We start from the raw sequence: 24173 nt of genomic DNA on the forward strand, positions 1-24173 counted from the left end.
GGATCCACTCCAATTCACATACTGCCCCAACAGAGTATGCAATCTCAATTGCACTCCACCCTGCCCTCACCCACCTAGATAAGAGAAATACCTACGTGAGAATGCTGTTCATTGACTACAGCTCAGCGTTCAACACCATAGTCCCCTCCGAGTTCATCACCAAGCTTGTGACCCTGGGACTGAATACCTCCCTCTGCACATGGATCCTGGACTTCCAGTCGGGCCGACCCCAGGTGGTGAGGGTAGACAACATCACCTCCGCCACACTGACCCTCAACACACATGCCCCACAGGGGTGTGTGCTATGTCCACTCCTGTACTCTCTGTTCACCCATGACTGCATGGCCACGCAGAACTCCAACACCATTTTCAAGTTGCTGATGATGTCAGTAAGACCAGGACTTAAAATGGTCGACACACATGCAAACAGTCGTGAAGAAGGCGCAACAGCCCCTCTTCCCCCTTAGGAGGTTGAAAAGATTTGGCATGGGCCCTCAAATCCTCTAAAAGTTCTACAGTTGCACCATTGCGAGCAGGTTTCTCGATTCATATCCCGAGAAGGGATTGCATGATGATTAGTTTAGCAACTCCGTGACGCAGCATGACAACGTGAACGCGATTGGTCGACAGTCAGTTGCTTACTTGCGTTCATTGCCAATGGGATTCCTCAAACCTACTTTCTCCTTCTTCGACTATCTCTATAGCGGAGGGTCGTTCCTAGTTACCACGTCCACAGTCGAAATTAATGGCTAAACCCAGCCCAGTTCTACATTTACATTTACATTTAAGTCATTTAGCAGACGCTCTTATCCAGAGCGACTTACAAATTGGTACAATTTATCTTCTTGAAATCTGATGTTAACCCTAACCACACTGCGAACATTTTGGCTAACCCGAACCTTAAGACCAAACATATATTTTTTTGTTTTCATAAATATTTATGATTAAAACCAATTTTGACTTTGTGGTTTTGGTAAACTAGTGAAAACCTCGGAGTTACACGTGGTCACGTCACGTGCGCCATCATTCAATATCAAGATGGCAGCCTCCGTGTGTCGGTGCTATGAGGTGAGATTATGCACATTCGTTTCTCCCCCTGGCTTGCACTGCTGAAGAGTGGATGTTGACGAAATTGTTTTAGGGCTCTATATTTAAAGTTTAAGAGCAACACTCATTTTACGTTATTTCGTGAAAACGTTACATCATCTGAAGACAGTTATGAATAGATGAATGGGCCAGTCGGTGTTCATTCGTGAACATACGGTGTTCGTTCGTGAACATATGCTAGTTAGCGAGATCGCTAAACATGTCAAGCATTCTCCATAGCCTATTAGTATTGTACATAACTGGCCAGTTCGTCTGCTTGTCGGAAATAATTCGTACATCAAACACGTCTGTAAATAATAGCTCACCATAGCCAGGACAGTTAGAGCATGTTTTGTAATAGCTTTAATTGCAATGTTTTTTATTTTTATTTAACCAGGCAAGTCAGTTAAGAACAAATTATTATTTACAATGACGGCCTAAGTTACCCCGGCCAAACTCAGACGACGCTGGACCAATTGTCTGCCGAAAATCTCCCCGAAGTCAGAATCCCACCTTTCTAATTTACTTAATTTTGTGGCTAGACTTTAAAAAATACTAGTCGAATAAGACATTGGAAAGGACGAATTTTGGCAAAGAGAAATATTTATAGACTAATACAAATCCGTAGCGGATTTAGGTACGGGCGTCATCTTGCCGGGGGCAGGGACTGAAGGGGTGGTTCGCCCCATACAAGCTAGAACCGCTAAATACACTTGAAACAAATAGCCAAACCGAAAACTACAAAAATGCTTTGTGCTACTAAAATCAATGAAATGTAGGCTAAAACTGACAACGGAGTGAACAGCAGAAATCACATCTATCAAGCAAGTCAGTATGAATGTCCTGTCATAGCGTCCGTAGGGATATTTTGTAATAGGGTCAATAGAGATATTTTGTTATAGCCTACATCAGGGATTATTTTTGGGAAATCAGACTGGGTCTCAATTTGCTGTTCAGCAATTTGCTGTTCAGAAGTATAATTTCTTTTAGGTTGCTAAATTAGTTTTGCAGTCAGCTATCTAAACTTATTACCCAGGGACCCCAGTGATTTTGGTAGTCAGTCTCACTCAGATATAATATTTAAGAAAAGATGCAAACATTTCTCTCCACCCTATGGCAAAATGTGTACAATTGCTACAAACTTTATTTTAAAGGTGCAACATTTTCTCTACACCTCATGGCAAAATGTGTAGAAATGCTTGAAATTAGCTCTAAAATGTAAAAATGTTCTCTCTGCTGTCAAGAGCGGGGCCACTAATGTTTTGCTCGCAAGGGGGGGTGTATGGATGTGGGTATGCAGACCCGCTGGGTACGCAGATCCCGGCTCCTCATGATGAGTTCAGATTTTTTTGTGGCCCCCATCAAAGTTGCCTATCCCTGGCCTATGTTGTTCTCTTTAGCTGGTCGGAAGACGTCTTCTGCTCCTGTCATCCCGTGCTGTCGTCTCCTCATTCAATAGAGGAGATGCCTACAGGATATGTGGGTCTCCGGCTGTCCCTGTGCAGGTAAAGACCAAAGCAGTATCACCATTGGCCTTCAAATAATGATCGATCTGGAGGTAGCTAACTAGCGTTAGCTAACACACAAACTCTTAACATTGTATCTGTCATTCACTCATAATTGTGCCCTCATTCTGCCAGGTGCGGTATGCGTCAGAACGACCTAGTCGTAAAGGCTTTTTCGGGGAGTTTGTGGAGAACCTGAGGCAGGAGTTTGGTAAGGACAAGGAGATGAAGGAGAACATCAAGAAGTTCAGAGAGGAGGCCAAGAGGCTAGAGGAGTCGGATGCCCTGCAACAGGCTCGGAGGAAATTTGTAAGCTTAAATTTTTAGTTTGGAATGTAATTGTCTCTTTAAGGCAATGGTGCCAACCTTGGTTGTGCCAACTTTTTTTTCGCCAGCCCATCACTAATCTTCAACTATCGAAGGTCTTGACAATAAGTTCAAAAGGTTGTGTCAGTGCTGGGCTGAAACAAAAGCCTGCGCACACTGTTGCTGTCCAGGACCGGGGTTGGTGACAACTGGATAAGCATTTTTAACCTGTGTTACACACACATACTTGTGATCAAGGACACTCATCAAGCTAATTTCTTTATTTCCTCCAGAAAACCATTGAGTCTGAAACCGTTAAGACCTCTGAGGTGTTCAAGAAGACCTTTGGGACTCTGTCTGAAACTGTGAAGGAGGTGAGTCATTTTCACACTCTTACAAATGATTTCTAGAAGAAAAGTTATTGACATCAGAAGTTAGTATTAGGTCAAAGTGCAAGTGTTTCAAGTCCTTTATATCTTATCAATGGGGTTTATCTATATTTGTATATTCCTTAATATAATTGCATGTGTTTATCAGTTGAACTTCTAACGTACTGCGGGCTACACAGGCTAATGTGATTTTCCATTACCCGTTAGTTAGAGGATAGGTAATGTTTGGCTTAGCGCAGATATTTTACGACCAACTTTAACTTGGCGATACTATCTCGGTCTCGTTTCGGCCGAACACCTGTCTTCTAAAATGTCCGTGTCCAAGTTGCAGGTGGTTCATTTTTTAATTTAGAAAATGCTCCGTTATTAAAATAAATATAATTTTTTTGCTCCATGAAGTAACCCAAAAATGTTTACCGCGTCATCTTGCCTGTTTCAAATCTTCTCTCATTGATCGAGACAGGTGAGTGTCTTCGTGACTTGCGGCACTTTGGGGTGAACTCACCAGTCTCAATCGATGAGAGAAGATTTGAAATGGACATTGTTGGATTGCTTTGGCACATTTTCTAAATTCAAAACGAACCACCTGCAACTGGACACAGACATTTTATAAGATACATGTTTGACCAAATCGAGAAAGAAGATAGTATCGCCAAGTTAAGGTTGGTCGAAAATTTGCAGTGCTACAGTAAAACAGTACTGTCCTGTAACAATTAATGGAGAGTCAAATTAGCCCATTACAAACCTGTAGCTATGTTTTTAAAGTAGCTCACCACAACTCTTTCTGAAGTCTCTCCTATCCATGATAATGCCTGAACTCTGAAGTAATTCTGTCTATGTCTGTCTGTTTGTCCAGGGCCTTGAGGAGGTGACCCGTACAGACCTGGGGAAGAAAATCAAGGAGGGGGTGGAGGAGGCAGCCAAGACTGCCAGGCACTCGGTTGAGTCTGTGTCCAAGGGGGGAGAGAAGCTGGGAGTGACCAGCGCCTTCAGGGCCATCTCACAGGTCAGAGACTGACATTTAAACAAGTAACCCACCTCTCCATCGAAGGACATGCGTTAAAGCTTTATTCTTTTTAGTTCTTGGTCTGCTTTTAACCCAGCTCCTGCTTAAGCATTGGCTTGGTTACATGGTTATTACTGATAATTATGTAGAAGGTGTTACCTGTTGTTTTGGTTAAATACCAGCTGTTGAGGGACATTGAAGCATCAACTCGAGGCTGAAAATGGTGTAAAATGTCATGGATTCTATGGCATCATTTAACTGACCTCATCTGTTCCCCTCTTTGTGTGTACAGGGGATGGAGTCAGTGAAGAGAGAGATTGATGTGGTGGACGATGGTACTTACAGGGCTCCTTCTCAACTCAGGAAGAGGAGGGAATTCTCCTCCAAGGGAGGGGAGAGCGACAACCGAGTGTTTGAGGCCAACGAGTATGTCCCTTGTTCATAGCCATGACATACTTAAAACAGATAAGTTTTCCCATTCACTGACAATGCTATGGGTGTCCATTCAGCCATGCTTGAAATTATTAGGAAATACAACCTATTGATGTAACCAGTCTATGTTGATTTATAGAGAGGGCATGGGTGTTGTGCTGCACAAGGATTCTAAGTGGTACACACAGTGGAAGGACTTTAAAGACAACAACATGGTTTTCAACAGTAAGATAATGTTATTGTATTTCATCAGATATAGTTACATGAGTGATGTAATCATAGGTCACATTTTATGGTTGAGTGCACTTCACTGGCCTCTCAGCAGATGGCACAATATTCGTTGGCAAGGTATACCTCAATGTCAAGCCTATCGGAAATGGAATTTTTCCTGATAAAGAAACATTTTCTGTGACATTGTATCTTATTTGATTATCTGTGGATGGTCCCAGAGTCTTGTAAGTCTTTGGGATAATTTCAGTTCAGTATTTCTTATATTGCTTCTCCTCTCTCCTCAGGGTTCTTTGAGATGAAAATGAAGTATGACGAGAGTGACAACGCCCTTGTCAGAGCATCTCGAGCCGTGACCGACAGAGTCACCGATCTACTAGGTAAACAACCTCTCCTTATTAAAAAAATCTGTCTGTTGAATAATCATATCAGTCAGGGGTTTAGTGGGTGCATTCAATAGTTTCTCTGTTATATTGTCTGTTATGTCAGTGGCCACTAGGTGACTACCCTCTTTTCTTTCGTAAGTTCTGATAGATGGCAGGACTACATAAGTTTCCACTATTTTGCTATTAAATCTTTGTTTATTTGGTTGGCAGGTGGTCTCTTCTCTACCACGGAGATGTCTCAGGTGCTGACGGAGATCTTGAAGGCAGATCCCAGCTTCGACAAGGACTCCTTTCTCAAACAGTGTGAGAAGGACATCATCCCCAACATCCTAGAGGTAAGGGGCCCGAACACTTTAACACTTTTTAAGCATTTTTGTAGATCAATGTTTTGCTATTTTCAATTGTAATAATACATGAGTACTTTTGAGATGCATAACACTAGTGCAATCTATAGGCCACTAGAGTTGAATAGATGTTTCAAACATATAGATATTGCATGCTAAATATCTATGTAAATTAACTACATTTACATGCATCCAGAGCGACTTACATTTCATACTTTTATTTTCTCTCCGTACTAATGTCCTTGAACCCACCTTTGTCCTTCTGTCTTCTGCAGGCTATGATCCGCGGGGAGCTCGAGATGCTGAAAGACTGGTGCTATGAAGCGGTGAGTACTTTCATACAGACAGCATGCTTTCTTTTCCTTTCACCCTTTCCACTTGTATTGATGTCTGAACAAAAGGGTTTACTTTGTTCTTCCGTTTGAGATATTTTGTGTTCGTTTTTCTTAGCAGGCCAAAGTTAAGAACAAATTCTTATTTTCAATGACGGCCTAGGAACAGTGGGCCCTGGGTGTACTGCCTTGTTCAGGGGCAGAACGACAGATTTTTACCATGTCAGCTTGGGGATTGGATCTTGCAACCTTTCGGTTACTAGTCCAACACTTTAACCACTAGGCTACCCTGTGTGGTTGATGTCTTGTGAATGTGTTTTAACCCTCCTCTCTCTCTGTCCTCAGACATACAGTCAGCTGGCCCACCCCATCCAGCAGGCCAGGGCCCTGGGTCTAATGTTCCAGTCCAAGGTCCTAGATATAGACAATGTAGATGTAAGTACATGACTGCCCGGTTGGGCCTGAGCGACACAATGTCCTGTACAAGTCACCAACGTTTTGGAAGCATGCTGATTTAGTCCTTTTTAGTCCTGTTATATCATTTCTGTTCTCTCCTCTCTCATTTATTCATTCAGTTACTCTTTCGTCTCTGTCTCTCAGTTGGCGATGGGGAAGCTCATGGATCAAGGCCCCGTGTTGATCATCACCTTCCAGGCCCAGGTGGTCATGGTGATTCGTAGTCCCAAGGGAGACCTGGTGGAAGGAGATCCGGTGAGTTGCCTCCTAAAAGGGTTCTCTCAATCCTGGCAGATTTTGTCTGGGTCACTTTGCCCCTAAACCTGTGTCTCTCCTGCCTACGATGGTATATTTTGTTCTGCTTCCGTAACCCTGTTGCTAACTCTTTCTTCTGTCCCGTTCTTCTAACCGTTGCCCTTTTTCCTCGACTGCTGGTGATGATAAGTCTTGTTGCTCCTACCGTTCCTTCTCTCCTAACCCAGTTTTCTCTCTCTCTCCCCTCCCCCAGGAGAAGGTGTTGAGGATGATGTACGTGTGGGCTCTGTGTCGGGACCAGGAGGAGCTCAACCCCGACGCGGCCTGGAGACTACTGGACATGTCTGCCTCCAGCACCGAGCAGGCTCTTTGAGAGATGAGGGACCCGACAAAGGGACGCTCCCGGGACGGACACACACATCCAGGATCTACACACACAAGCCAGTGTACACCGCAACATCACACATATCCAGGAGCCACACTGTATGTCAAGAGGACGTGGCCACTTTCCAGATGTGTACTAGAGTGGTGTGTTTGTGGTTAGTCCTCATGGCGCAGATGGGATCTTCTACTGGTGTGTGTGTGGTCTTAGGAAAGAAATAGTGTGTCTAGACACGAAGTGAAAGGACAGTTTGTTTTCGGTTGTGCACTGGGGCCTCCCACTCTTTCTATTCTGGTTAGAGCAAGTTTGCTTTCTGTAGTACACAGCTTTGTACGAGATCTTCAGTTTCTTGGCTATTTCTTGCATGGAATAGCTTTCATTTCTCAGAACAAGAATAGACTGATGAATTTCAGAAGAAAGTTCTTTGTTTCTGGCCATTTTGAGCCTGTAATCGAACCCACAAATGCGGATGTTCCAGATACTCAACGAGTCTAAAGAAGGCCAGTTTTATTGCTTCTTTAATTAGCACAAGTTTTCAGCTGTGCTAACATAATTGCAAAATTGTGATCAATTAGCCTTTTAAAATTATAAACTTGGATTAGCTAACACAACGTGCCATTGGAACACAGGAGTGATGGGTGCTGATAATGGGCATCTGTACGCCTATGTAGATATTCCATAAAAAAAATCAGCAATTTCCGAGTTACAATAGTCATTTACAACATTAACAATGTCTACACTATTTCTGACCAATTTGATGTTGTTTTAATGGACAAAAAAGGAGCTTTTCTTTCAAAAACAAGGACCAAGGATTTGTTAGAATGTTTTATGCTTTTTACGTGAAGACAAACTGAAGATAAATAGGATATCTATGTATGTTGAAAGATCCATCGTGTCACATCTCCAAATACTCATGGCAATTCAGACTAACTGTTAAATATGTCAAACTGCTTCATTGCAAGCTAGGGTGGGACCACAGTCAGGCTTGTCGTAAGGCAGCTACTTTTTCAGCTGAACCTCATAGACATTGCACTGATGTGCTCAGTACTTCCAGATGTACTTATATGGTACTGTATGAGAGACTGCCTGCAACGGGTATGTATATGGCTGTTTTTAGATTTTAAAAAAATTACATTACACGTTTATTTTTTGTCTGTATTACATGGTTTTCACATCAGGAAACTGGAATACTGGTAACTGAAAGGGTTATTTTTGTTAACCATAACGCAATAACAGAAGATAAGATTTCAGGGAGTGTTGTAGCTAACTGATTTGAGTGTTTCATTCAGAGTTGGTTCTAGCATGAGGAAATGTGATATTTCATGACAAAGGGCAATATCATATTTCAGCCGTCTATACAGATAACATGTAAATCTAGTGCTCTGAGATGGACTATTCATCAAAACAAGGACCATCATTCTAACAAAAGTATGGTTTAATGTTGTGAGCTCTAGATTAAAGTATATAAATCAGGAGTTTTTATGGAAACGTTTTACTTGGACCATGAATGTGTTGACAGAAGGGTGAGTTTCTAACAAGAATATTCAGAAAATATTCAGACCCCTAGACGTTTTCCACATTTTGTTACGTTACAGCCTTATTCTAAAATGGATTAAATAAATATAAATCCTCAGCAATCTACACACAATACTCCATAATGACAAAGCGAAAACAGGTTTTTAGAAATGTTTGCACATTTATTAAAAACAGAAATACCTTATTTACATAAGTATTTACACTCTTCGCTATGAGACTCGAAATTGAGAGCAGGTGCATCCTGTTTCCTTTGATCATCCTTGATGTTTCTACAACTTGATTGGAGTCCAGCTGTGGTAAATTCAATTGATTGGACAACAATTTGGGAAGGCACAGACCTTCCCACAGTTGACAGTGCATGTCAAAGCAAAAACTAATCCATGAGGTCAAAGGAATTGTCCGTAGAGCGCCGAGACAGGATTGTGTCAAGGCACAGATCTGGGGAAGGGTACCAAAACATTTCTGCAGCATTGAAGGTCCCCAAGAACACAGTGGCCTCTAATCGGAGGAGAAGGGCCTTGGTCAGGGAGGTGACCAAGAACCCGATGGTCACTCTGATAGAGCTCCAGAGTTCCTCTGTGGAGATGGGAGAACCTTCCAGAAGGACAACCATCTCTGCAGCACTCCACCAATCAGGCCTTTATGGTAGAGTGGCCAGACTGAAGCCACTCCTCAGTAAAAGGCAAATGACAGCCCACTTGTAGAGTTTGCCAAAAGGCACCTAAAGACTCAGACCATGAGAAACAAGATTATCTGGTCTGATGAAACCAAGATTGAACTGTTTGGCTTGAATGCCAAGTGTCACGTATGGAGGAAACCTGGCATCATCCCTACAGTTAAGCTTGCCATGGTGATGGCAGAATCATGCTGTGGGAATGTTTTTCAGCGGCAGGGACTGGGAGAATAGTCAGTAACAGAGCAAAGTACAGAGATCCTTGATGAAAACCTGCTCCAGAGCTCTCAGGACCTCAGACTGGGTGCGAAGGTTCACCTTCCAACAGGAAATCAACTCAGCCAATACAATGCAGGAGTGGCTTCGGGACAAGTCTCTGAATGTCCTAGGGTGGCCCAGCCAGAGCCCGGACTTGAAAAATCTAAACCATTTGCTTTGTCATTATGGGCTATTGTGTGTAGATTGCTGGGGGGGACAATTTAATACATTTTAGAATAGGGCTGTAACAAAATGAGAAAGGTCAAGGGTCTGAATTCTTTCCGAATGCACTGTGACTATCAATTTAACCTTGTTTTTTGGGGGGTGTTTGTGGTTGACAGATAAGGTCCATTTGAAAGTAGAAGTTGCCCCTCTAGAATTAGATTTCCCTTATGCCCAAACCTATATGTAATAATTAGACGCGTAAAATTATATCTGTCCCTAAAACAGGTTGGGGCAACTCAAAGCTCACTGGAAGTTGAAGAAAGTGATCGGCTCTTGAAGTGGCAGAAACCTTATACTCTACAGTATATCTAAGAACAGGGTTCTTTTGTGAAAAATAACCCTGTTCACGCTGGGCTGAATCCTAACTTGAGATACATTATTTGCTAGCGTTGAGTACGAATATGTTGATTGGAGATTTGTGGAACTCTCAGGTTATGATTCCATCCTGAGAGAGTCTCACTTTTGTTTACATCCATGTATTTGTGTCGACCAAAGGAAATATCTATGTATTGTATCACTTAATTTTTTTGCCTTGAGAAAAGATTGCTGTATGATACTGAGGCTTTGTTCATGTTTTTCATTGTCTGTCATTCGCCAGCATTAGTCATTAGTGGTATAATAACCAGCGGCGACCCGTCATTCAGGGCAGGTGGGGCATTTTTGGGCTTGCCTGTTTTGCATTTTATTTTGTCATTAAGACGTATCACATATCAGTTTGCAAACAATGTAAAAAAATATATATCATAAGGTTAATAAAGCTGCATACACACATGGTCTCTTTTTTTGTTTTCTTGAGTAAGGCAGCTCCAAAATGCAGGGGTTTCAGCCTAGCTCAATGCTTTCTGTGGTGGAGGGGCAGCCAGCAGAAGATAGGAGAATTAAGCCGTGATTGGCTCAGTGTTCTGTCATTAATGGGGACAGTACGTCATTGGCAAGTTTAAGTCCTTATTAAGGGTAGACATCCAAAATGTCAGCCCTTTGGGTCCTGCCACAGAGTTATTACAAGTGCCCTTCCAAGAAGGCTCAAGGTCGTTGTCCACAGATAAAAATGACATCGAATCACGTTATATCTATAGTAGCTTTGATTGGACTGATCATGTCAACATCTTGCTTTCATAGTCTTAGCTAGCAGTCATCCTGAATCAAGTCGCTTAATCTAGTGGAAAATCCTTTTTAATCCTTGTCATATGAAGAGAAATTAAAGATAAAATGAATCGGTGCTCATGGGACATAAAGATTACACAAGTTGAGATGAGCTGTTTGGACGGAATCAGAGGTTAACTGGAAGCATTGCAAAGCAACCACAAACGTTAGCCTGCTATTCAATGGAGTGGTGGTGGGTTTTTTTTTTTCTTCAAGTTCCCATCATAACTCCAGAGAATGCCAGACTTTGATGACAAAGTTAGATGACAAAATGTGCCCACAAAGGACCGCCGCACCACCGGGTGAGTCAAAAAACGTCTTGTATGTTGCTGCATAAGTTATGTAATATGCAAGTGAGATAAGTATACGGATGCTAAGAAAGTAATACTAAGTGTATGTTGTGTAACCTGTTAGTAGGCCATGTGCCTCACCCTAATAATTTGGTCTATTTTCACCAATGCGGTATTGTAAACACATAATTTGTGGCCAGTGTGTGCTTGTTTGCAAACTTTTTTTGTACAGCTTTTGTACAGCTACAGATGGTAGTGGTGGCACTTGGCTTGCACGTGCAAATTCAGCACACACAACATTCTATAATAGAATTGTGTTATTTGATGCATCAAATAGTGTTATGTAACTTTTCTTTTTTGGCACGCAAAGACCCAAACTGTGTTCAATGTGCCTCACCCTAATAATTAGGTCTATTTGCACCTCTTAATTTCACCTACTGTTCTAACTTGGTGGTGCACATGTAGCCTATAATCTGTTTTAGATAAATGTAATCATAGAATATTGTAAGAGCTTTCATTGTCTGTTTATATGCCCCCTTTATTTATCCTACGGTTCTGACTTGTTGTACAGGGAGAACACTGTAAGAACAGCCCTTGTTCGGAATTATGTTGCTGTACATTTCAAAAGTGCTGAACAAATAGTTACATTGACTACGTCTGTCATCGTTTGCTCATTGTCTTAATCGGAATTACGGATTGCCTCTTACACGCTTGTCGTCCCTTTATGCCATAGTTTGTACACCTCAATTGTTAGTAGAAACCACATTTGTTTAAGCAAGTCAGCCATATCAGCTATGTTTTTGTTAAAGGCAGTAAATGAGGCTGAAAGAACTTACGCTGCAGACAGGGCTCCGCTGAAAGCCAGGTGTAGCAGTGGTAAGGTGTTGGAACTTCTGTTAAGATAGCTTTATGTAGGCCCTAGCAGTTAGTGGGCACCATTTGTTGCTGTTGTTGTGCAATTAATGTGTTGTGTAGTGGCTTTGCTAGCATGCATCACACTTTTTTTTTTGCCCCACCAAGATTTGCATGCTAAAATCGGCACTGATAATAACTACATATAATTTTAATGTAGCACGTGTAGGCACATCGTTTGTTTTTCATCTGTAAAACTGTCACGTAGAGTAGGCCAGAAGGCTAAACTGGATAACCTAACCTCTATCAAAATAAAAAGATGGCGGAACCGCAAAAGTTCTTCTGTGCAAAGGTGTTTATTTACAAGTGAATTCTGGAACAAAAAAACAACAGTACTGCCATCAACGTCTACCTTATGGGACAGCTTAAAAACAATGCTGCCCCATCCACAGCTCAATCCAAAATAACCTCCACCATGACTGAAAGAGGGGCTCCTTTTGTAGGGCTAGCCCCTCCCCTCAGAACAATTAACCCTGGTTACTTAATCAATTAACAATACAAACCTACATTTTCCATGAACTAAACATACTAAAGGATATACATTGCAACACGGTTTTAAACAATATCACAACATAACATTTACAACATTACATCACTACTGACAATATCTTTCAATATGCCATTTGGGACAGGCACTATAAAGCCAACCCAATTCCCTTAGCTCGGGTCCTTTTCCAGCATACCCGGAAGCTACAGAGATGGAGAGAGAGGAACAGACAAACAAACAATGCGCTCATCCACAACATTGATAAGTATAATAATTATTGTATCTCTCAAATATGAACATTGACAAGTGTGAAATGCATGCACCAAGACAGAAGTTAACAATGTGGGTCGACACACAAATTAACTTATCCTATAATGGCGCAGGCAGGAGTGATGAATATGTGTGTGCGTTAAAGAACCAAATGCTGCCCGCGGCCAGTGACGGACTTCTACGTCACATTACCTTCCTCCTCTCCTGAAGCGACCATGTACGGGAGCCTTGATAGGTAGTCCGCAGTAACGTTCTCTTTTCCTGCCTTGTGACGGACACAGAACCTGAAGGGCTGGAGCTCCAGATACCACCTGGTCACACGAGAATTCCGGTCCTTCATGGTCTGGATCCAGGTCAGTGCTCTGTGGTCCGTGTGCAGGTCAAATTCCCTCCCAAGAAGGTAGTAACGGAGGCTATCCAGGGCCCACTTTATAGCCAGGCACTCCTTTTCGATTGTAGAATACCTGGTTTCCCTGGGCAACAGCTTCCGACTCAGGTACAGCACAGGAAGCTCTTCTCTTGGCTCCCCTTGGGCCAGTACAGCTCCAATTCCTACAGCCGAAGCGTCCACCTGCACGAGAAATCTCTTCTGAAAATCAGGGTTCTGGAGAACAGGGAATGAGCACAGTCGTTTTTTCAGTGTCATGAAGGCTTCCTCACACTCCTCAGTCCACTTCACAGGGTTGCTGGCCCCCTTCGAAGTGAGGTTGGTCAGAGGGACAGCGATGGTCGAAAACTGTGGAATGAATCTCCGGTACCACCCTGCCAGACCTAGGAAGGACTTCACCTGTGTCTTGGTTCTGGGTTGAGGGCTATTCCTGATGGACTCCACTTTCTCCACCTGAGGCCGAACTTCACCCTTACCCAGTTGGTAACCCAGGTACTTTGTCTCCTGTTTCGCCCACTCACACTTCAGGAGGTTAAGCGTGAGGCCTGCTTCATGGATCTTCCCCAGGACTCTGCTAAGATGCTGTATGTGCTCCTCCCAGGAGTGGCTGTAGATCACCACGTCGTCCAAGTAAGCAGCACAGTAATAGTCACAGTCCTGGAGGACCTTGTCCATCAGCCTCTGGAAAGTCGCAGGGGCCCCATGAAGGCCAAACGGCATGACCTTGAACTGGAACAGGCCCATTGGCGTCCGGAATGCAGTGTAGGCCTTGGATTGTTCATCCAGGGGCACCTGCCAGTACCCTTTGCAGAGATCCAATGTGGTGATGTAATGAGCTCTACCTATTCTCTCCAGTAAGCCGTCAATGCGGGGCATGGGATAGGCATCAAACTGGGAGATGGCATTCACCTTACGGAAGTCCATGCAGACGCGCAAAGAGCCATCCTTCTTTGGGACAATGACAATAGGGCTGCTCCATTCACTTGAAGATGGCTCGACAACATCCATCTCTATCATGGTGTGGACCTCTTCCTTGAGGGCTACCACCAGCCTCTCAGGCACACGGTAAGGATGCTGGCGGACAGGGTTCTGGCCAGGTTTCAAACGAATGACGTGTTCTAGGACTTTGGTTCTTCCTGGTCTCTGACTGAAGAGGGCCGGATACTTGCCAAACAGCTGCTTCAGCTCATCTTGCTTGTCTTCTTCCAGGTGAGCCAGTATGACTTCTGCTCGTTCTTTCCATGCCTCTGTGACCCCATCCGACTCATCCTCTTCTACTCTGCGGACCAGAAAGGACTTTCCTTTGGAGAGTTCCTCTTTCTCCTCCCAGGCCTTGAGAAGGTTCACATGGTAGATTTGCTTTTTCTTACCCTTGTCCGGGTGCAGCACCTCGTAGGTCACTGGGCCCATCTTCCTCCCGATTAGGTACGGTCCTTGCCATTGCGCAAGGAGCTTGCTGGTAGACGAGGGAAGGAGGAGCAGGACTTTCTGTCCTGGCTCAAACTCTCTGTGGCGAGCGTGCTGGTCATAGCCTCTCTTCTGGGCTTGCTGAAGGTTTGCTCTAGCTTCCTCTCGGTACCGTTCCAACCTGTCTCGCATCTGGAGGACATACTGGACAATCCCCTGTCCTGAGGTAGCTACTGGGGAACCTTCCCAGCACTTCTTCAGCAGGTCCAGTGGTCCTTGCACTGGCCATCCATAGAAGAGTTTGAATGGCGAGAAACCTGTCGATGCCTGAGGCACCTCCCTGTAAGCAAAAAGCAGAAAGGGTAACCACTTATCCCAGTCTTTACCAGTGTCAGCCACAAACTTCCTCAACATGTTCTTGAGCGTTTGATTGAATCTCTCTACGAGCCCATCCGTTTGGGGATGGTAGGGAGTAGTCCTCAAGCCTTTAATGCCCAGCTGTCGGTGGAGTTGAACCATCAGTCGCGAGGTGAAGTTTGTCCCTTGGTCCGTCAGGATTTAATCTGGGATTCCTACACGAGAGAAGAGCTGAACAAGAGCACTGATTATTTTTGGAGTGGTTATGGAACGGAGTGGGAAGGCTTCTGGGAACCGGGTGGCATAGTCACAGATCACCAATATATACTTGTAACCTGCACTACTCTTCTCCAAGGGTCCAACAATGTCCATTGCAATTCTCTTGAATGGGGTAGAGATAACAGGCAGTGAACATAGAGGAGCCCGTTCCGACCTACGGACAGCACTGGTTTTCTGGCACGTGGGGCATGATTTGCAGTATTTTTGTACATCAGTATACATGGAGGGCCAAAAGAAACGGGAGCCTAGCCTAAGATAGGTCTTATGTTGCCCTAGATGGCCTGCCCATGGAACTGTATGTGCAAGGTTGAGAACAAGTGGTCTACAGGTAGATGGCACCACCAACTTCCTGCTATCTGCCTCTGACCCAAGGTAGAGTATGTGGTTGTCTACTGTGTAAATCCCCCCACATGAAGATTGACTGTCCCCAGCTAAGGCCTTGTCAAACAAACATTTCAAGGTTGCGTCAGACTTCTGCAGTGTAGCAAAATTGTGGAACATCCCATTGCACCTCTAACCCAGACACATCAGCAACAGATACAGGGGTTCCCACATACTTCTCAAGACGCCGCTGGCGGCGTGACTTTCTGGGCCCTTTGGTTCCCCCCTCGCACAGACTATCACACAAGTCAGGCAGAGGTTGTAAACCAGCTCTGGCCTGGGCACGAGTGACAACTGAACATGCCATCTGAACATCAGACTGGCAAACTGACTGCTCATATAGCTGACCCCCCACACTTCCCAACAGATCAGAGAGTACAGGCACATCCCTCCCCAAAATCATCTCAAAAGGTAGCTTCTCCATTACCCCAACTTTGAGGAGGTATTTCTGACCCTGAATCTCAACTGTGAGCTCAGCTGTGGGCTGCTGTGACTGGTCACCATGGACACATTGGATCAGTGTCTGATGACCATAATCAATGTCATTAACAGGTACATTACCTTTTCTGATCAATGACAGGGAACTGCCGGTGTCAATCATTGCAGTAAGACTTTTACCATTCACTTTTACAGGTACCAAGCATGACCCTTCCCGAGTCTGTCTATTCTGAACACCATCCCCCTCTCTGGGTACATAACAGTAACCTGAGAGCTTGGATTTACGTAGCGGACACATTGAAGCCTTGTGCCCCTGCTGCCGGCAGTAAAAACAGGTCAGACCCCTCCCATCAGAGCGAACTGCATGATCCCTTACCTCCCTCCCAGACACATAACCCCCAGAATTACCTCCACCATCTCTGGCATTTCTGATGTCCCTTGTGTCTCTGAGACTCCTTGGAGCGGGTGCTGCAGGTTGTGGTGGGCTCCCTTTACGTGCATTAAGATACTGCAGTGCAAGCTTGGCCGCCATAAGCCCGTCCTTGGGCTCGTGCTCTCGGACCCAGGTTCTAATGTCGTGTGGTAGAACTTGTAGAAGTTGCTCGAGGATGATGACCTCCCGATTTCGTCCTGTGTCTTCTCCCGGTCGAACCCATCGTTGGTAGAGACCCTTGAGGCGGTGGTACGTCTCTGTCGGCGACTCACCCGATGGCGTTGATGCAGCTCTGAAGCGTTGACGGTAGGTTTCCGGTGAGATGTCAAACTTCACCAGCAGCGCTTCCTTCAAGCCCTTGTAGACATTGGACAGCCCCTCATCCATTGCTGTGTAAGCCTCTAAGGCAGGGGTGTCAAACTCATTTCGCATCGTGGGCCACATACGGCCTAGGGAGATGTCAAGTGGGCCGGACCATTAAAATTATACCATACTCTGCTATAAATAACCAAAATATCATGTCTTTCCTTTGTTTTGGTGTAAAGAAGCACAAGAACATTAGGAAAATATTGAAATTTAATGAACTATCCTTTTATAAAACATTTCATGAAACACCTCATATTTCCTTAGACAAATGTGCAATTTACTTTTATCATTCACAAATATGCATTGCAACTGATCCCACTGATTGTACAAAGGCACAAAACTTTAATTGGTACTGAAAAATATAGTAATGCACTTTAAGATTAAATGAGACATTTTTAAACCACTTACACATACGCATATAAAATCTAAATGTAATCCCTGCGTACACCTTACAAACTAAGGAGAGTGATTTTAAATGTGTAATGAAGAAAGTGTTCGCCTGTCCTGTAAATCTGTAAACTTCATACATGAAACATACATACACATACAATACATACTGAAAATGTATGGAGTTGTATGAACAGTAGAATTCCATCACACAACTTTTGTTTTGAAGCTGCTGACTAACATTAAAGTGCACATTTTTTAAATCACCACAGTAAGGATTCATCTTCACAGAGCTGTATTCTTTCAATGCAAACAGTATCTAAGGCAGCATTTTAAAGGTGTTAGTCTAGTCTGGACTTGTATTTGTACCTGAAACTTGGCATCTTTTGGCCTGTACAAGTGCATCAACACCAGGTGTCATGTCTTGACTAGCTGTCACTTTCAGAATGTCATTTAAGTGCTTGTTTGTGAGCCTTGAACGCATTTTTGTATTATTGATATTCATCACTGAGAAAATTTGTTCACAAAGGTAGGTTGTCCCAAACATGCACAAAATTTTAGCAGCCAGGGCTGTTAATTTGGTGTACCCTGGTAGTAGATACTGATAAAATCTGTCCAGACCTACAGAGGCAAATTTGCCCTTCAAATCTGCATCACACTGCAAATCAATTATCTCTAGCTGAATTTCGACCGGCAGATCAGAAGCTTTAACTGTGAAAGGTGAGCGAAAAACTGAAAATTCTGTCTCAAGTTCACCAAATACCTGAAAACGTTTCTCAAACTCCCGCAGTAGTTCTGCAATTTTGTCTTTGTACCGTTTCATGTCCGCATCAGGTCTGGTCACACACACATCTCTCAGACAGGGAAATGAGCAGGGTTGCCATTTGCCAGTTGCATCTCCCACAAAGTCAGCTTCAACTTAAATGCATGTATGTTGTCAGAAAACTGTGTGACAACTTTTTTGCGGCCTTGCAACATTTTGTTCAGATTGTTCAAGTGTTCAGTAATATCAACCAAGAATGCAAGGTCCCGTAGCCATTCCTGAGATTGTAATTCCAACACCGGTTTTCCTTTTTCTCCATGAACTGTCCGATTTCCTCTCGTAGATCAAAGAAATGCCTCAGCACAGCGCCTCGGCTTAACCATCTCACTTCAGTGTGGTATGGCAGGCTGTGGGTAATGTTGCTGTCGCTGAGAAGTTTGTCAAACTGACGATGGTTCAGACCTCTGGACCGGATGAAATTTACAGTGCGAACAACCACCTCCATGACGTGGTCCATTTTCAGCGACTTGCAACACAATGCCTCCTGGTGCAAAATACAGTGAAATGTCCAGAAACGATCTCCTCCATTAAGGGCTTGTACTTTGTCTTTGAACTTTGTCGCGACACCTGCTTTCTTTCCGACCATGGATGGCGCGCCGTCTGTAGCCAGGCTGACAGCGCGGGACCAGTCCACTCCAACTCTGTCCAATGCAGCAAGGACAGAGCCGAAAATGTCCTCGGCTGTTGTGGTGTCCATCATTGGCACCAACTCAAGAAACTCTTCAGTAACAGTCAATGTCTCATCAACTCCTCGAATAAATATGGCCAGTTGGGCCACGTCTGTGATGTCAGTGCTCTCGTCAATTGCCACGGAAAATGCAATAAATGACTTGACTCTCTGTTTCAATTGACTGTCTAAATCTGCCGATAGTTCCGAAATCCTCTCTGCTATAGTATTCCTCGTCAGGCTAATATTGGCAAAAGCTTGTCGCTTCTCGGGACATACAAGTTCAGCCGCCTTCATCATGCATCGTTTAACAAAGTCACCGTCGGAATACGGCTTCGATGCTAATGCTATTTCGCTAGCAATTAGGTAGCTGGCTTTTACCGCTGCTTCACTGACTTCTCGGCTCTGGATGAAAGTTGACTGCTGTTTCCTCAGACCCGCCAGCAATTCGTTAATCTTATCTCTTCTCAGTTGTCCTTGCAAGCCGTCATATTTTTCGCTGTGATGAGTCTCGTAGTGGCGTCGAATATTATATTCCTTCAATACCGAAACTTGTTGCAAACACACCAAGCACAAAGGTTTTCCGTGCATCTCTGTAAATAAATAGGACGTGGTCCATTTTTCTTTGAAAATTCTACACTCCTTATCTACTTTTCTCCGTTTGGATAACGACATTTTGGCTAATGAGGGTGTAGTGGAGAGGTAGAGACATTAACAAGAGTATTAACAACGTCGTAACAAGCAGCAGATGGCGCATTGATACCGTCTGCTGTTTTCAGTCTGTCTCAGTGATGCGGCTTGTCTTCTACTCTGATGGAAAGAGTGCGCCCCTTAGCGGATAATCCATGAATTGCAGCGAATTAAAAATATTAATTCCATGTCTTTTATGCATTTTTTCCACTTTCAAATTATCCTGCGGGCCTGATCGAACCTCCTTGGGGCCGGTTCCGGCCCGCGGGCCGTATGTTTGACACCCCTGCTCTAAGGCCTTGCCCGTGAGCAATGGGACAAGCCTGCAGGCCCACTCTACCTCAGGCCACTGCCACGTCTTAGCCATGTGCTCAAACCTCAGCAGGTAGTTTTCAATGTCCTCCCCTGCTGGTATGAGGGCATCTTTGGCTCCTTCCTCAGGAATGCTGGAAGATGGACGTTAACACTGCTGGACTGGTCTCCTGGTGCTGGCCTCATTACTGCTTGGGGTGCCTGCTGTGGAGTTGAAGTCCCTGCTGCATCGAGCCTTTGTCGTCCTGGTGTTGGAAGACCCAATCTTGGGCTCTCACTGACGAGTTCCGCCTGGTGGGGAGCTGTGAGGATAGATTGGCGTAGGCCACGTAACTCCTGCTTGAGGTCTTCGTCCCTCCTCTCAAGGCAGGTGAAAAGTTGCTGAAAAAGGGTTACCATGGTTGGGTGTGGTTCTGGTCCCCCAACTGCTCCTTCAGTCAGCAGCTCACCCAGTTCTGGTTGTCTTTGGCCCCACGGTCGGGCTCCTAGTTTCTCATACTTGACCTCTTCTTCACCAGACGATTCCATGGTATTCCACCCCGGTTCAACTTCAGGTACCTTTTCTGACAGTTGATGCTGTTGCTGAGAACGCAATCCTGTACGCATTCCTTTACCTCTCTTGATGGAATTCACTGATTTGCGGTACACCATCCCACCACTGCCACCATATGTCACGTAGAGTAGGCCAGAAGGCTAAACTGGATAACCTAACCTCTATCAAAATAAAAGATGGCGGAACCGCAAAAGTTCTTCTGTGCAAAGGTGTTTATTTACAAGTGAATTCCGGAACAAAAAACAACAGTACTGCCATCAACGTCTACCTTATGGGACAGCTTAAAAACAATGCTGCCCCATCCACAGCTCAATACAAAAATAACCTCCACCATGACTGAAAGAGAGGCTCCTTTTGTAGGGCTAGCCCCTCCCCTCAGAACAATTAACCCTGGTTAATTAATCAATTAACAATACAAACCTACATTTTCCATGAACTAAACATACTAAAGGATATACATTGCAACACGGTTTTAAACAATATCACAACATAACATTTACAACATTACATCACTACTGACAATATCTTTCAATATGCCCATATGCATTAATGAGCCATTTGGGACAGGCACTATAAAGCCAACCCAATTCCCTTAGCTCGGGTCCTTTTCCAGCATACCCGGAAGCTACAGAGATGGAGAGAGAGGAACAGACAAACAAACAATGCGCTCATCCACAACATTGATAAGTATAATAATTATTGTATCTCTCAAATATGAACATTGACAAGTGTGAAATGCATGCACCAAGACAGAAGTTAATTTGTGTGTCGACCCACATTGTTAACTTATCTTATAATGGCGCAGGGAGGAGTGATGAATATGTGTGTGCGTTAAAGAACCAAATGCTGCCCGCGCCAGTGACGGACTTCTACGTCACAAAAACTGACACACATTGTTTGGATTTGGCCATTGAGGCTGATAAATAAGCTATGGATTTGCCAATATAGGCTGATAAAGTTTCAAACAACACACACAGGGCCAATAACAGGGGAGCCTATTCCACTGCTGTCTCCTGTGATAAATGGCTCAGGCCATCAGTGCTACTCCTCTGTCCTCCTTTCTCCTCTACTCTTTTCTCTTACTGATCTCTCTCCGGAGCCTGAGGACACAGGCACACACACAGGGAAACACAAAGTAGATGGATTTCAGTGAATACCCACAAACAAAAAGGTTAAACACTTTAATATGGACTACCGGAGTTGTTCATAGAACTTTACTTTTGAGTAGAGTACACTGACCCTTTTTTTTATAAACATCTGGACTGTGATCCTTTGTGGCCCTGATCCAGTCTTTAGAACGGCACACTGAACCGTAGCGGAGCTGAAAGGAGATTAAGTGCACCAACAGGAAAGTCAAGAGCAAAGTCCTTGCAGCTAAATGTCTTTCACGCGCTACCAGACTATGACTTCAGTATTAGAAGAGACACACTAGAAGGTGCATTCTGTGCTGTGCAGTAGGTCATGTAAAAATAGCCCATAGGGAGAACAGGTGACAGATTGACAGAATTAATGGGGATGTTTTGCTCTTGGCAAGTGCCTTCCATGGCTCGCCCACTATGTAGCTGCTGTCCATGGTCCTAATTGGTTATGTTAGGTTCTGTTCATTGTATCCAGATTGATTGATTGGATGCAGTCTTGCCAGAAAATTCCGACCCTTCCTTTACCGGTTGTTTACACTGAGCTGCACTAGGGTCGGAAAACAATCATGGTTAGATTAAGACACCGTGGAGCCAGCACGAGCTATGGGTCGGAAAACGTACCTCAACGCAGGGATGGTATAGGCCACTGTACTCCAAATTTGACCTTTATCCACACTGCTCCATCAAGATGATTGAAATACTGCAGTTTTCACCGAAAAAAACGTCACATGTGCATGTTCTTGAGTCTCAGCTTTTCATAGATAGCTTTTGATAGTTTGTAGCTTTAATACGTTCTCTCATTTTTGTAAAAAAAAAAGTTTTAAAAGACCCTTCCCTGGGCCCCTTCCAGATCCGCCCTTGTCTCACAAACAAATACGATGTTACAGAAGTCTGTAGCTCAAACACACAGTGTTTAAAAGGGGTTAAAAGTGTCATGGGTTTTATAACCACGTCTTAATAGAAATTCAATAATGATGAGACAGGAGTCAGTTCAACCATATATCTGAGACATACAAGGTCTACAACATTACAACCCCCATGATACTCTGCGGCACAGCGCCAATACACCACATCTTCTCCCCCTCCTGCTTAAATCGTCCACATTATTCACCTCGTAACAGTTCTTGACCACTCATGACTGACTGGTGGTTCTGTCAGTGTTGCTTTACTCAACAGTAACTGATCTGTGTGCTTTTCCAGATGAAGTCTGTAGGCCGTCATTGTAAATAAGAATTTGTTCTTAACTGACTTGACCAGTTAAATAAAGGTGAAATATTTTTTTAAATGTCCACTGCAGTCTGAACAGTGTAGGACACAGGACCAGTCTGAGAAAGGACTGCAGCAGGAACCCACTTTGGTCCTTTGAGGTAGTTCCTAGCTTAGGCTGTTTCTCCAGGATTGAAAGCTCTGTCCTTCACAGCATTTGACTTGACTCTCCTTTTGACATCTCCTTTGTGTTCTGAGGTAAGGATACTCTTGAGTTGTACTTATGTTAGGCCCTGATCTGGCTATGACATAGGGCTGAGAGCTACACTAGTTCATTTAGCAGATAAGGTTTGCTTAGAATTCCGTGGCATTTTTCTTTTATAGTATTTTATAGTATGAAGAATACAATTGAACATAGCTGAATAAAAAACAGAAAGGATATTTTCTTCAAACGACACATGCGCACTATTCTGTTTTTAGTGGTTAACAAAGAAACAGGTCCTCCTATATGCTTAATTTCGAATTGTTCATGCAACTTTAGTTGTGATAAAAAAAATGTTGCGATATGTTTCCATTTTTTTATACACTCTAAGGCTGCATGATGCGACTAATGATGATTTGAAAAAAGTAACATGAAAGGCATGAGCTCTGCTTTGTTATTTGCGCAGGCTGCACACACTTCGTCAGTCTCTCATTCACAATTTCACAAGCACTTGATAATGCCTCGAATTTAATAATAATGCCTCGATTTCCCAGCGGCATCCCCTTTGTGTGGCCGTAATGCCCCTAAAAGAATCCATGCCTTTTGCGGCCAGTGGTCATTGTGCCCTTAGGCTGAATATGATCATTATAATTCTCTTCTCCTGGCTGCATCCCCCGAAGCACCTCTCACTCACATGACTCTCTCAGATAGTTCAATTCTTATCAGCCAATGCCCATCACCTGATTGGGTCTTTCTCACAGGCTACAAGTGAAGACCGACACATCGGGTACGCAACTGCGCGTCCTTATCCAATTCCTGAGGCGCATATTGGAAGAACTGTCCACATTTACTTTTCAGCAGCCAACAAGATGAGTAGACCTAACGAACAGCAAAAGCACTAGCCTACCAACTTTAGTACTGTGGGGGATAGTACAGTGCCTTGCGAAAGTATTCGGCCCCCTTGAACTTTGCGACCTTTTGCCACATTTCAGGCTTCAAACATAAAGATATAAAACTGTATTTTTTTGTGAAGAATCAACAACAAGTGGGACACAATCATGAAGTGGAACGACATTTATTGGATATTTCAAACTTTTTTAACAAATCAAAAACTGAAAAATTGGGTGTGCAAAATGATTCAGCCCCTTTACTTTCAGTGCAGCAAACTCTCTCCAGATGTTCAGTGAGGATCTCTGAATGATCCAATGTTGACCTAAATGACTAATGATGATAAATACAATCCA

At 43.8% G+C, this 24173-nt stretch overlaps 2 protein-coding genes across 3 annotated transcripts in view; both read left to right on the forward strand.

Annotated features, from left to right (window-relative positions):
- Window positions 1-727: 727 nt before the first annotated feature.
- Window positions 728-10568, forward strand: LOC118402275 (mitochondrial import inner membrane translocase subunit TIM44-like). Its single transcript, XM_035800332.2, has 13 exons — window positions 728-1068; window positions 2487-2591; window positions 2727-2900; window positions 3191-3271; window positions 4143-4292; window positions 4585-4718; window positions 4864-4949; window positions 5240-5332; window positions 5549-5673; window positions 5958-6008; window positions 6360-6449; window positions 6615-6725; window positions 6979-10568. Exons 1-13 carry the CDS (start codon window positions 1039-1041, stop codon window positions 7096-7098), a joined length of 1350 nt encoding a protein of 449 aa, XP_035656225.1. The 5' UTR covers window positions 728-1038; the 3' UTR covers window positions 7099-10568.
- Window positions 10569-12815: 2247 nt separating this feature from the next.
- The window catches only part of LOC118402276 (ceramide synthase 2-like), a 36577-nt gene continuing 25219 nt past the window's right edge, over window positions 12816-24173 (forward strand). Inside the window, exon 1 of one of the 2 annotated variants that reach the window (XM_052477136.1) lies at window positions 12816-12896. The gene's annotated coding sequence lies outside the window, so the exon portion shown is untranslated. Of the gene's footprint in view, window positions 12897-21001; window positions 21070-24173 lie in introns of those variants that run through there. The other variant, XM_052477138.1, reaches the window with a different exon arrangement.

This window comes from Oncorhynchus keta, chromosome 23 (assembly GCF_023373465.1).
Source record: "Oncorhynchus keta strain PuntledgeMale-10-30-2019 chromosome 23, Oket_V2, whole genome shotgun sequence".
Classification (NCBI taxonomy): Eukaryota; Metazoa; Chordata; class Actinopteri; order Salmoniformes; family Salmonidae; genus Oncorhynchus; species Oncorhynchus keta.

Bases quoted from the DNA above. Each gene is read 5' to 3' on its own strand.
- LOC118402275 (XM_035800332.2), top strand. From the start codon at position 1,039: ATGGCAGCCTCCGTGTGTCGGTGCTATGAG. The intron at 6,450-6,614 runs GTAAGTACATGA...TCTGTCTCTCAG, and splicing joins TAGATATAGACAATGTAGAT to TTGGCGATGGGGAAGCTCAT. The intron at 6,726-6,978 runs GTGAGTTGCCTC...CCCCTCCCCCAG, and splicing joins ACCTGGTGGAAGGAGATCCG to GAGAAGGTGTTGAGGATGAT.